Source organism: Heptranchias perlo, chromosome 5 (genome assembly GCF_035084215.1).
Source record: "Heptranchias perlo isolate sHepPer1 chromosome 5, sHepPer1.hap1, whole genome shotgun sequence".
NCBI lineage: Eukaryota > Metazoa > Chordata > Chondrichthyes > Hexanchiformes > Hexanchidae > Heptranchias > Heptranchias perlo.
Window position 1 is genome coordinate 123,303,317 of NC_090329.1, and position 14,108 is coordinate 123,317,424.

The 14,108-nt window shown below is 56.7% G+C and overlaps 6 protein-coding genes and 1 pseudogene across 6 annotated transcripts; all 7 read left to right on the plus strand.

Moving 5' to 3' along the window:
• Window positions 1–203: 203 nt before the first annotated feature.
• LOC137321516 (uncharacterized) lies at window positions 204–2,625 on the plus strand (the record flags this gene model as incomplete). The annotated part of the gene is made up of 2 exons (XM_067983914.1): window positions 204–426; window positions 2,375–2,625. Coding segments are annotated over 2 exons (474 nt in total), but the record flags the coding sequence as incomplete, so codon positions are not given.
• A 1,057-nt stretch (window positions 2,626–3,682) lies between these two features.
• Window positions 3,683–4,455, plus strand: LOC137321515 (uncharacterized; the record flags this gene model as incomplete). Its single annotated transcript, XM_067983913.1, has 2 exons — window positions 3,683–3,848; window positions 4,025–4,455. Coding segments are annotated over 2 exons (597 nt in total), but the record flags the coding sequence as incomplete, so codon positions are not given.
• A 228-nt stretch (window positions 4,456–4,683) lies between these two features.
• On the plus strand, window positions 4,684–5,508 carry LOC137321517 (uncharacterized; the record flags this gene model as incomplete). The annotated part of the gene is made up of 2 exons (XM_067983915.1): window positions 4,684–4,858; window positions 5,231–5,508. Coding segments are annotated over 2 exons (453 nt in total), but the record flags the coding sequence as incomplete, so codon positions are not given.
• Window positions 5,509–5,955: 447 nt separating this feature from the next.
• Window positions 5,956–9,466, plus strand: LOC137321514 (cell surface glycoprotein 1-like; the record flags this gene model as incomplete). Its single annotated transcript, XM_067983912.1, has 9 exons — window positions 5,956–6,202; window positions 6,243–6,324; window positions 7,201–7,322; window positions 7,621–7,746; window positions 7,799–7,888; window positions 8,057–8,230; window positions 8,305–8,466; window positions 8,595–8,754; window positions 9,115–9,466. Coding segments are annotated over 9 exons (1,515 nt in total), but the record flags the coding sequence as incomplete, so codon positions are not given.
• A 2,115-nt stretch (window positions 9,467–11,581) lies between these two features.
• LOC137321520 (uncharacterized) lies at window positions 11,582–12,460 on the plus strand (the record flags this gene model as incomplete). The annotated part of the gene is made up of 2 exons (XM_067983919.1): window positions 11,582–12,050; window positions 12,435–12,460. Coding segments are annotated over 2 exons (495 nt in total), but the record flags the coding sequence as incomplete, so codon positions are not given.
• A 384-nt stretch (window positions 12,461–12,844) lies between these two features.
• On the plus strand, window positions 12,845–13,411 carry LOC137321519 (putative uncharacterized protein DDB_G0290521; the record flags this gene model as incomplete). The annotated part of the gene is made up of 1 exon (XM_067983917.1): window positions 12,845–13,411. A coding segment is annotated over one exon (567 nt), but the record flags the coding sequence as incomplete, so codon positions are not given.
• A 239-nt stretch (window positions 13,412–13,650) lies between these two features.
• Window positions 13,651–14,108, plus strand: LOC137321521 (uncharacterized; annotated as a pseudogene).

Consider the following 14,108-nt stretch of genomic DNA (forward strand, 5'->3'; position numbering starts at 1 on the left):
CTCCCTTACACAGGAACACACACACTCCCTCACACACTCCCACACACACTCCCTCACACACTCCCTCACACACTCCCACACACAGACACACACACAGGAACACACACACTCCCTCACACACTCCCTCACACACTCCCTCACACACTCCCTCACACACTCCCTCACACAGGAACACACACACTCCCTCACACACTCCCTCACACACTCCCTCACACACTCCCTCACACACTCCCTCACACAGGAACACACACACTCCCACACACACTCCCTCACACACTCCCTCACACACTCCCTCACACACTCCCTCACACACTCCCTCACACACTCCCTCACACACTCCCTCACACAGGAACACACACACTCCCTCACACACTCCCTCACACAGGAACACACACACTCCCACACACACTCCCTCACACACTCCCTCACACACTCCCTCACACACTCCCTCACACACTCCCTCACACACTCCCTCACACACTCCCTCACACAGGAACACACACACTCCCTCACACACTCCCTCACACACTCCCTCACACACTCCCTCACACACTCCCTCACACAGGAACACACACACTCCCACACACACTCCCTCACACACTCCCACACACACTCCCTCACACACTCCCACACACACTCCCTCACACACTCCCTCACACACCCTCACACTCCCACACACACTCCCTCACACACTCCCTCACACACTCCCTCACACACTCCCACACACACTCCCACACACTCCACACACACTCCCACACACACTCCCTCACACACTCCCACACACACTCCCTCACACACTCCCTCACACACTCCCTCACACACTCCCACACACACTCCCACACACTCCCTCACACACTCCCACACACTCCCTCACACACTCCCTCACACACTCCCTCACACACTCCCACACACACTCCCACACACACTCCCACACACACTCCCTCACACACTCCCACACACCACCCCACACCACTCCCACACACTCCCCACACACTCCCCACACACTCCCTCACACTCCCTCACACACTCCCACACACACTCCCACACACTCCCTCACACACTCCCTCACACACTCCCACACACACTCCCACACACTCCCTCACACACTCCCACACACACTCCCCACACACTCCCACACACACTCCCACACACACTCCCTCACACACTCCCCACACACCCCACACACTCCCACACACTCCCTCACACACTCCCACACACTCCCTCACCACTCCCACACACTCCCTCACACACTCCACACACACTCCCACACACACTCCCACACACACCCACACACACCCTCACACACTCCCTCACACACTCCCACACACACTCCCACACACTCCCTCACACACTCCCTCACACACTCCCACACACACTCCCACACACACTCCCACACACTCCCACACACACTCCCTCACACACTCCCTCACACACTCCCACACACACTCCCACACACACTCCCACACACACTCCCACACACACTCCCTCACACACTCCCTCACACACCCACACACACTCCCTCACACACTCCCACACACACTCCCACACACTCCCTCACACACTCCCTCACACACTCCCTCACACACTCCCACACACACTCCCACACACTCCCTCACACACTCCCTCACACACTCCCACACACTCCCTCACACACTCCCACACACACCCACACACTCCCTCACACACTCCCACACACACTCCCTCACACTCCCACACACACTCCCTCACACACTCCCACACACACTCCCACACACTCCCTCACACACTCCCACACACACTCCCTCACACACTCCCACACACACTCCCTCACACACTCCCACACACACTCCCTCACACACTCCCTCACACACTCCCTCACACACTCCCACACACACTCCCACACACTCCCTCACACACTCCCACACACTCCCTCACACACTCCCTCACACACTCCCTCACACACTCCCACACACACTCCCCCACACACACTCCCTCACACACTCCCTCACACACTCCCTCACACACTCCCACACACACTCCCACACACTCCCTCACACACTCCCTCACACACTCCCTCACACTCCCTCACACACTCCCACACACTCCCTCACACACTCCCACACACACTCCCTCACACTCCCTCACACACACACACACACTCCCTCACACACTCCCTCACACACTCCCTCACACTCCCTCACACACTCCCACACACTCCCTCACACACTCCCTCACACACTCCCTCACACTCCCTCACACACTCCCACACACTCCCTCACACACTCCCTCACACACTCTCACACACTCCCTCACACACTCCCACACACACTCCCACACACTCCCTCACACACTCCCCACACACTCCCTCACACACTCCCTCACACACTCCCACACACTCCCTCACACACTCCCTCACACACTCCCTCACACACTCCCTCACACACTCCCACACACACTCCCACACACACTCCCTCACACACTCCCTCACACACTCCCTCACACACTCCCACACACACTCCCACACACACTCCCTCACACACTCCCTCACACACTCCCTCACACACTCCCACACACACTCCCACACACACTCCCTCACACACTCCCTCACACACTCCCTCACACACTCCCTCACACACTCCCTCACACACTCCCACACACACTCCCACACACTCCCTCACACACTCCCACACACACTCCCACACACTCCCTCACACACTCCCTCACACACTCCCTCACACACTCCCACACACTCCCTCACACACTCCCACACACACTCCCACACACTCCCTCACACACTCCCACACACACTCCCACACACTCCCTCACACACTCCCACACACACTCCCTCACACACTCCCTCACACACTCCCTCACACACTCCCACACACACTCCCACACACTCCCTCACACACTCCCACACACTCCCTCACACACTCCCTCACACACTCCCTCACACACTCCCTCACACACTCCACACACACTCCCTCACACACTCCCACACACTCCCTCACACACTCCCTCACACACTCCCTCACACACTCCCTCACACACTCCCACACACACTCCCACACACTCCCTCACACACTCCCACACACACTCCCACACACTCCCTCACACACTCCCTCACACACTCCCTCACACTCCCTCACACACTCCCACACACACTCCCTCACACACTCCCACACACTCCCTCACACACTCCCACACACTCCCTCACACACTCCCACACACACTCCCTCACACACTCCCTCACACACTCCCACACACACTCCCACACACTCCCTCACACACACACACACACTCCCTCACACACTCCCTCACACACTCCCTCACACTCCCTCACACACTCCCACACACACTCCCTCACACTCCCTCACACACTCCCACACACAATCCCTCACACACTCCCTCACACTCCCTCACACACTCCCACACACACTCCCTCACACACTCCCTCACACACTCCCACACACACTCCCTCACACACTCCCACACACACTCCCTCACACTCCCTCACACACTCCCACACACACTCCCTCACACACTCCCTCACACACTCCCTCACACACTCCCTCACACACTCCCTCACACATTCCCACACACACTCCCTTACACAGGAACACACACACTCCCTCACACTCCCTCACACACTCCCTTACACACTCCCACACACACTCCCACACACACTCCCTCACACACTCCCTCACACACTCCCTTAACACACACTCCCTCACACACTCCCTCACACACTCCCTTACACAGGAACACACACACTCCCTCACACACTCCCTCACACACTCCCTCACACACTCCCTTACACAGGAACACACACACTCCCTCACACACTCCCACACACTCCCTCACACACTCCCTTACACAGGAACACACACACTCCCTCACACACTCCCTCACACAGGAACACACACACTCCCTCACACACTCCCTCACACACTCCCTCACACACTCCCTTACACAGGAACACACACACTCCCTCACACACTCCCTCACACACTCCCTCACACAGGAACACACACACTCCCTCACACTCCCTCACACACTCCCTTACACACTCCCACACACACTCCCACACACACTCCCTCACACACTCCCTCACACACTCCCTTACACAGGAACACACACACTCCCTCACACACTCCCTCACACACTCCCTCACACACTCCCTCACACAGGAACACACACACTCCCTCACACACTCCCTCACACACTCCCTTACAAAGGAACACACACACTCCCTCACACACTCCCTCACACACTCCCTCACACACTCCCTCACACACTCCCTCACACACTCCCACACACACTCCCTCACACAGGAACACACACACTCCCTCACACACTCCCTCACACAGGAACACACACACTCCCACACACACTCCCACACACACTCCCTCACACACTCCCTCACACACTCCCTCACACACTCCCTCACACAGGAACACACACACTCCCACACACACTCCCACACACACTCCCTCACACACACTCCCACACACACTCCCTCACACACTCCCTCACACACTCCCTCACACACACTCCCTCACACACTCCCTCACACACTCCCACACACACTCCCACACACACTCCCTCACACACTCCCACACACACTCCCACACACACTCCCTCACACACTCCCACACACACTCCCTCACACACTCCCTCACACAGACACACACACACTCCCTCACACACTCCCACACACACTCCCACACACACTCCCACACACACACACACACTCCCACACACACTCCCTCACACACTCCCACACACACTCCCTCACACACTCCCTCACACAGACACACACACACTCCCACACACACTCCCTCACACACTCCCACACACACTCCCTCACACACTCCCTCACACACTCCCACACACACTCCCACACACACTCCCTCACACACACACACACTCCCTCACACACTCCCTCACACACTCCCACACACACTCCCACACACACTCCCTCACACACACACACACTCCCTCACACACTCCCTCACACACTCCCTCACACACTCCCACACACACTCCCTCACACACACACACACTCCCTCACACACTCCCACACACACTCCCACACACACTCCCTCACACACTCCCACACACACTCCCTCACACACTCCCTCACACACTCCCACACACACTCCCTCACACACTCCCTCACACTCCCACACACACTCCCTCACACACTCCCTCACACACTCCCACACACACTCCCTCACACACACACACACTCCCTCACACACTCCCTCACACACTCCCACACACACTCCCTCACACACTCCCACACACACTCCCTCACACACTCCCACACACACTCCCACACACACTCCCACACACACTCCCTCACACACTCCCACACACACTCCCTCACACACTCCCTCACACAGACACACACACACTCCCTCACACACTCCCACACACACTCCCACACACACTCCCTCACACACTCCCACACACACTCCCTCACACACTCCCTCACACACTCCCACACACACTCCCACACACACTCCCTCACACACACACACACACACACTCCCTCACACACTCCCACACACACTCCCACACACACTCCCTCACACACTCCCACACACACTCCCACACACACTCCCACACACACTCCCTCACACACACACACTCCCACACACACTCCCTCACACACTCCCACACACACTCCCACACACACTCCCTCACACACACACACTCCCACACACACTCCCTCACACACTCCCTCACACAGACACACACACACTCCCTCACACACTCCCACACACAGACACACACACACTCCCACACACAGGAACACACACACTCCCTCACACACTCCCACACACAGACACACACACAGACACACACACACTCCCACACACAGGAACACACACACTCCCTCACACACTCCCTCACACACTCCCACACACACTCCCACACACAGACACACACACTCCCTCACACACTCCCTCACACACTCCCACACACAGGAACACACACACTCCCTCACACACTCCCTCACACAGGAACACACATGCTCCCACACACACTCCCTCACACACTCCCTCACACACTCCCTCACACAGGAACACACACACTCCCTCACACACTCCCACACACACTCCCTTACACAGGAACACACACACTCCCTCACACAGACACACACACACTCCCTCACACACTCCCTCACCCTCACACACTCCCTCACACACTCCCTCACACACTCCCACACACACTCCCACACACAGACACACACACTCCCTCACACACTCCCTCACACACTCCCTCACACACTCCCTCACCCTCACACACTCCCTCACACACTCCCTCACACACTCCCACACACACTCCCACACACAGACACACACACACACACACTCCCACACACAGGAACACACACACTCCCTCACGCACTCCCACACACAGACACACACACAGACACACACACACTCCCTCACACAGGAACACACACACAGACACACACACACTCCCTCACACAGACACACATACACTCCCTCACACAGACACACATACACTCCCTCACACAGACACACACACACTCCCTCACACAGACACACACACACTCCCTCACACAGACACACACACACTCCCTCACACAGACACACACACACTCCCTCACACACTCCCTCACACACTCCCTCACACAGACACACACACACTCCCTCACACAGACACACACACACTCCCTCACACACTCCCTCACACACTCCCTCACACAGACACACACACACTCCCTCACACAGACACACACACACTCCCTCACACAGACACACACACACTCCCTCACACACTCCCTCACACACTCCCTCACACACAGGAACACACATACTCCCTCACAAACTCCCACACACAGACACACACACACACTCCCTCACACACTCCCTCACACACTCCCTCACACACTCCCTCACACACTCCCACACACACTCCCTCACACTCCCTCACACACTCCCTCACACACTCCCACACACACTCCCTCACACACAGACACACACACACTCCCACACACCCTCCCTCACACACTCCCTCACACACTCCCACACACACAGGAACACACACACTCCCTCACACACTCCCTCACACACTCCCTCACACACTCCCTCACACACTCCCACACACAGACACACACACAGACACACAGACACTCCTTCACACACTCCCTCACACACTCCCACACACGCTCCCTCACTCACACACTCCCTCACACACTCCCTCACACACTCCCACACACACTCCCACACACACTCCCTCACACACACACACTCCCACACACACTCCCTCACACAGACACACACACCCTCCCTCACACACTCCCTCACACTCCCACACACACTCCCTCACACACTCCCTCACACTCACACACTCCCTCACACACTCCCTCACACTCACACACTCCCACACACACAGACACACACACACTCCCACACACAGGAACACACACACTCCCTCACACACTCCCTCACACACTCCCTCACACACACTCCCACACACAGGAACTCACACACTCCCTCACACACTCCCTCACACACTCCCTCACACACTCCCTCACACACTCCCTCACACACTCCCTCACACACACTCCCACACACAGGAACTCACACACTCCCTCACACACTCCCTCACACACTCCCTCACACACTCCCTCACACACTCCCTCACACAGGAACACACACACTCCCTCACACACTCCCTCACACACTCCCTCACACACTCCCTCACACCCTCCCTCACACACTCCCTCACACACTCCCACACACAGGAACACACACACTCACTCACACTCCCACACACACTCCCTCACACACTCCCACACACACTCCCTCACACACTCCCTCACACAGGAACACACACACTCCCACACACACTCCCTCACACACTCCCTCACACACTCCCTCACACACTCCCTCACACAGGAACACACACTCCCACACACACTCCCACACACACTCCCTCACACACTCCCTCACACACTCCCTCACACAGGAACACACACTCCCACACACACTCCCTCACACACTCCCTCACACAGGAACACACACTCCCACACACACTCCCACACACACTCCCACACACACACACTCACACACTCCCTCACACACTCCCTCACACAGGAACACACACACTCCCACACACACTCCCACACACACTCCCACACACACACACTCACACACTCCCTCACACACTCCCACACACAGGAACACACACACTCCCTCACACACTCCCTCACACACTCCCTCACACAGGAACACACACTCCCACACACACTCCCTCACACACTCCCTCACACAGGAACACACACTCCCTCACACACTCCCTCACACAGGAACACACACACTCCTACACACACTCCCACACACACTCCCACACACACTCCCTCACACACTCCCTCACACACTCCCTCACACACTCCCTCACACACACACACACACAGGAACACACACACTCCCTCACACACTCCCTCACACACTCCCTCACACACACTCCCACACACACTCCCTCACACACACACACACACACACACTCCCACACACACTCCCTCACACAGACACACACACACTCCCTCACACACACACACACACACACACACACTCCCACACACACTCCCTCACACACTCCCACACACACTCCCACACACACTCCCTCACACACTCCCACACACACTCCCTCACACAGACACACACACACTCCCTCACACACTCCCACACACACTCCCACACACACTCCCTCACACACTCCCTCACACACTCCCACACACACACTCCCTCACACACTCCCTCACACACTCCCACACACACTCCCTCACACACTCCCACACACACTCCCACACACAGACACACACACACTCCCTCACACACTCCCACACACACTCCCTCACACACTCCCTCACACACACACACACTCCCTCACACACTCCCTCACACACTCCCTCACACACTCCCTCACACACTCCCACACACACTCCCACACACAGACACACACACACTCCCTCACACACTCCCACACACACTCCCTCACACACTCCCTCACACACACACACACTCCCTCACACACTCCCTCACACACTCCCTCACACACTCCCTCACACAGACACACACACACACTCCCACACACTCCCACACACACTCCCTCACACACTCCCTCACACACTCCCACACACACCCCCACACACACTCCCTCACACACACACACTCCCTCACACACTCCCTCACACACTCCCTCACACACTCCCACACACACTCCCTCACACACACACACTCCCACACACACTCCCTCACACAGACACACACACACTCCCTCACACACTCCCACACACACCCCCACACACACTCCCTCACACACTCCCTCACACACTCCCACACACACTCCCTCACACACACACACTCCCACACACACTCCCTCACACACTCCCACACACACTCCCTCACACACACATCCTCCCTCACACACTCCCTCACACACTCCCTCACACTCCCACACACACTCCCTCACACACTCCCTCACACTCACACACTCCCTCACACACTCCCTCACACTCACACACTCCCACACACTCACACACTCCCTCACACACTCCCTCACACTCACACACTCCCTCACACACTCCCTCACACTCACACACTCCCTCACACACTCCCTCACACTCACACACTCCCTCACACTCACACACTCCCACACACACAGACACACACACACTCCCACACACAGGAACACACACACTCCCTCACACACTCCCTCACACACTCCCTCACACTCACACACTCCCTCACACACTCCCTCACACTCACACACTCCCTCACACTCACACACTCCCACACACACAGACACACACACACTCCCACACACAGGAACACACACACTCCCTCACACACTCCCTCACACACTCCCTCACACACTCCCACACACAGACACACACACAGACACACACACGCTCCCTCACACACTCCCTCACACACTCCCACACACAGACACACACACAGACACACACACACTCCCTCACACACTCCCACACACAGGAACACACACACTCCCTCACACACTCCCTCACACACTCCCTCACACACTGGAACACACATACTCCCTCACACACTCCCTCACACAGACACACACACACTCCCTCACACAGACACACACACACTCCCTCACACAGACACACACACACTCCCTCACACAGACACACACACACTCCCTCACACAGACACACACACACTCCCTCACACACTGGAACACACATACTCCCTCACACACTCCCTCACACAGACACACACACACTCCCTCACACAGACACACACACACTCCCTCACACAGACACACACACACTCCCTCACACAGACACACACACACTCCCTCACACAGACACACACACACTCCCTCACACACTCCCACACACAGACACACACACACACTCCCACACACACTCCCTCACACACTCCCTCACACACTCCCTCACACTCCCACACACTCCCTCACACTCACACACTCCCTCACACTCACACACTCCCTCACACACTCCCTCACACACTCCCTCACACAGTCCCACACACACTCCCACACACACAGACACACATACTCCCTCACACACTCCCTCACACACTCCCACACACACTCCCACACACAGACACACACACAGACACACACACACTCCCACACACAGGAACATACACACTCCCTCACACACTCCCTCAAACACTCCCACACACAGAGAGACACACACACACTCCCACACACAGGAACACACACATTCCCACACACACTCCCTCACACTCCCTCACACACTCCCTCACACACTCCCTCACACACTCCCTCACACAGACACACACACACTCCCTCACACACTCCCACACACACTCCCTCACACACTCCCTCACACAGGAACACACACACTCCCTCACACTCACGCACACACTCCCTCACACACTCCCACACACAGACACACACACTCCCTCACACACTCCCTCACACATTCCCTTACACAGGAACACACACACTCCCACACACACTCCCACACACACTCCCTCACACACTCCCTCACACACTCCCTCACACAGACACACACACACTCCCACACACACTCCCTCACACACTCCCTCACACACTCCCTTACACAGGAACACACACACTCCCACACACACTCCCACACACACTCCCTCACACACTCCCTTACACAGGAACACACACACTCCCACACACACTCCCTCACACACTCCCTCACACACTCCCTCACACATTCCCTTACACAGGAACACACACACTCCCACACACACTCCCACACACTCCCTCACACACTCCCTCACACATTCCCTTACACAGGAACACACACACTCCCACACACACTCCCACACACAATCCCACACACACTCCCACACACACTCCCTCACACACTCCCACACACACTCCCTCACACAGACACACACACACTCCCACACACACTCCCACACACACTCCCTCACACATTCCCTCACACACTCCCTCACACACTCCCTCACACAGACACACACACAATCCCACACACACTCCCACACACACTCCCTCACACACTCCCTCACACACTCCCTCACACAGACACACACACACTCCCACACACACTCCCTCACACACTCCCTCACACACTCCCTTACACAGGAACACACACACTCCCACACACACTCCCACACACACTCCCACACACACTCCCTCACACACTCCCTCACACACTCCCTTACACAGGAACACACACACTCCCACACACACTCCCACACACACTCCCACACACAATCCCACACACACTCCCTCACACACTCCCTCACACACTCCCACACACACTCCCTCACACAGACACACACACACTCCCACACACACTCCCTCACACACTCCCTCACACACTCCCACACACACTCCCTCACACACTCCCTCACACACTCCCTCACACACTCCCTTACACAGGAACACACACACTCCCACACACACTCCCACACACACTCCCTCACACACTCCCTCACACAGACACACACACACTCCCACACACACTCCCTCACACACTCCCACACACACTCCCTCACACACTCCCTCACACTCCCTCACACACTCCCTCACACACTCCCTCACACACTCCCTCACACAGACACACACACACTCCCTCACACACTCCCACACACACTCCCTCACACACTCCCTCACACAGGAACACACACACTCCCTCACACTCACACACACACTCCCTCACACACTCCCACACACAGACACACACACACTCCCACACACACACCCACACACTCCCTCACACACTCCCTCACACATTCCCTTACACAGGAACACACACACTCCCACACACACTCCCTCACACACTCCCTCACACACTCCCTCACACACTCCCTTACACAGGAACACACACACTCCCACACACACTCCCACACACACTCCCTCACACATTCCCTTACACAGGAACACACACACTCCCACACACACTCCCTCACACACTCCCTCACACACTCCCTTACACAGGAACACACACACTCCCACACACACTCCCACACACACTCCCTCACACATTCCCTTACACAGGAACACACACACTCCCACACACACTCCCACACACTCCCTCACACACTCCCTCACACATTCCCTTACACAGGAACACACACACTCCCACACACACTCCCACACACAATCCCACACACACTCCCACACACACTCCCTCACACACTCCCACACACGGACACACACACACTCCCTCACACACTCCCACACACACTCCCTCACACAGACACACACACTCCCTCACACTCCCACACACACTCCCTCACACACTCCCTCACACACTCCCTCACACACTCCCTCACACAGACACACACACAATCCCACACACACTCCCACACACACTCCCTCACACACTCCCTCACACACTCCCTCACACAGACACACACACACTCCCTCACACACTCCCTTACACAGGAACACACACACTCCCACACACACTCCCACACACACTCCCACACACACTCCCTCACACACTCCCTCACACACTCCCTTACACAGGAACACACACACTCCCACACACACTCTCACACACACTCACACACACAATCCCACACACACTCCCTCACACACTCCCTCACACACTCCCACACACAGACACACACACACTCCCTCACACACTCCCACACACACTCCCTCACACAGACACACACACACTCCCACACACACTCCCTCACACACTCCCTCACACACTCCCACACACACTCCCACACACACTCCCTCACACACTCCCTCACACACTCCCTCACACACTCCCTCACACACTCCCTTACACAGGAACACACACACTCCCTCACACACTCCCTCACACACTCCCTCACACACTCCCTCACACACTCCCACACACACTCCCTCACACACTCCCTCACACAGACACACACACACTCCCACACACACTCCCTCACACACTCCCTCACACACTCCCTCACACACTCCCTTACACAGGAACACACACACTCCCACACACACTCCCTCACACACTCCCTCACACAATCCCTCACACACTCCCACACACACTCCCACACACATTCCCTCACACACTCCCTCACACAGACACACACACACTCCCTCACACACTCCCTCACACACTCCCTCACACACTCCCACACACACACTCACACACACAGGAACACACACACTCCCTCACACACTCCCACACACACTCCCTCACACACTCCCTCACACTCCCTCACACACTCCCTCACACACTCCCTCACACACTCCCTCACACAGGAACACACACACTCCCACACACACTCCCACACACACTCCCACACACAGACACACACACACTCCCTCACACACTCCCACACACACTCCCTCACACACTCCCTCACACAGGAACACACACACTCCCTCACACTCCCTCACACACTCCCTCACACACTCCCTCACACATTCCCTTACACAGGAACACACACACTCCCACACACACTCCCTCACACACTCCCTCACACACTCCCTCACACACTCCCTTACACAGGAACACACACACTCCCACACACACTCCCACACACACTCCCTCACACACTCCCTTACACAGGAACACACACACTCCCACACACACTCCCTCACACACTCCCTCACACACT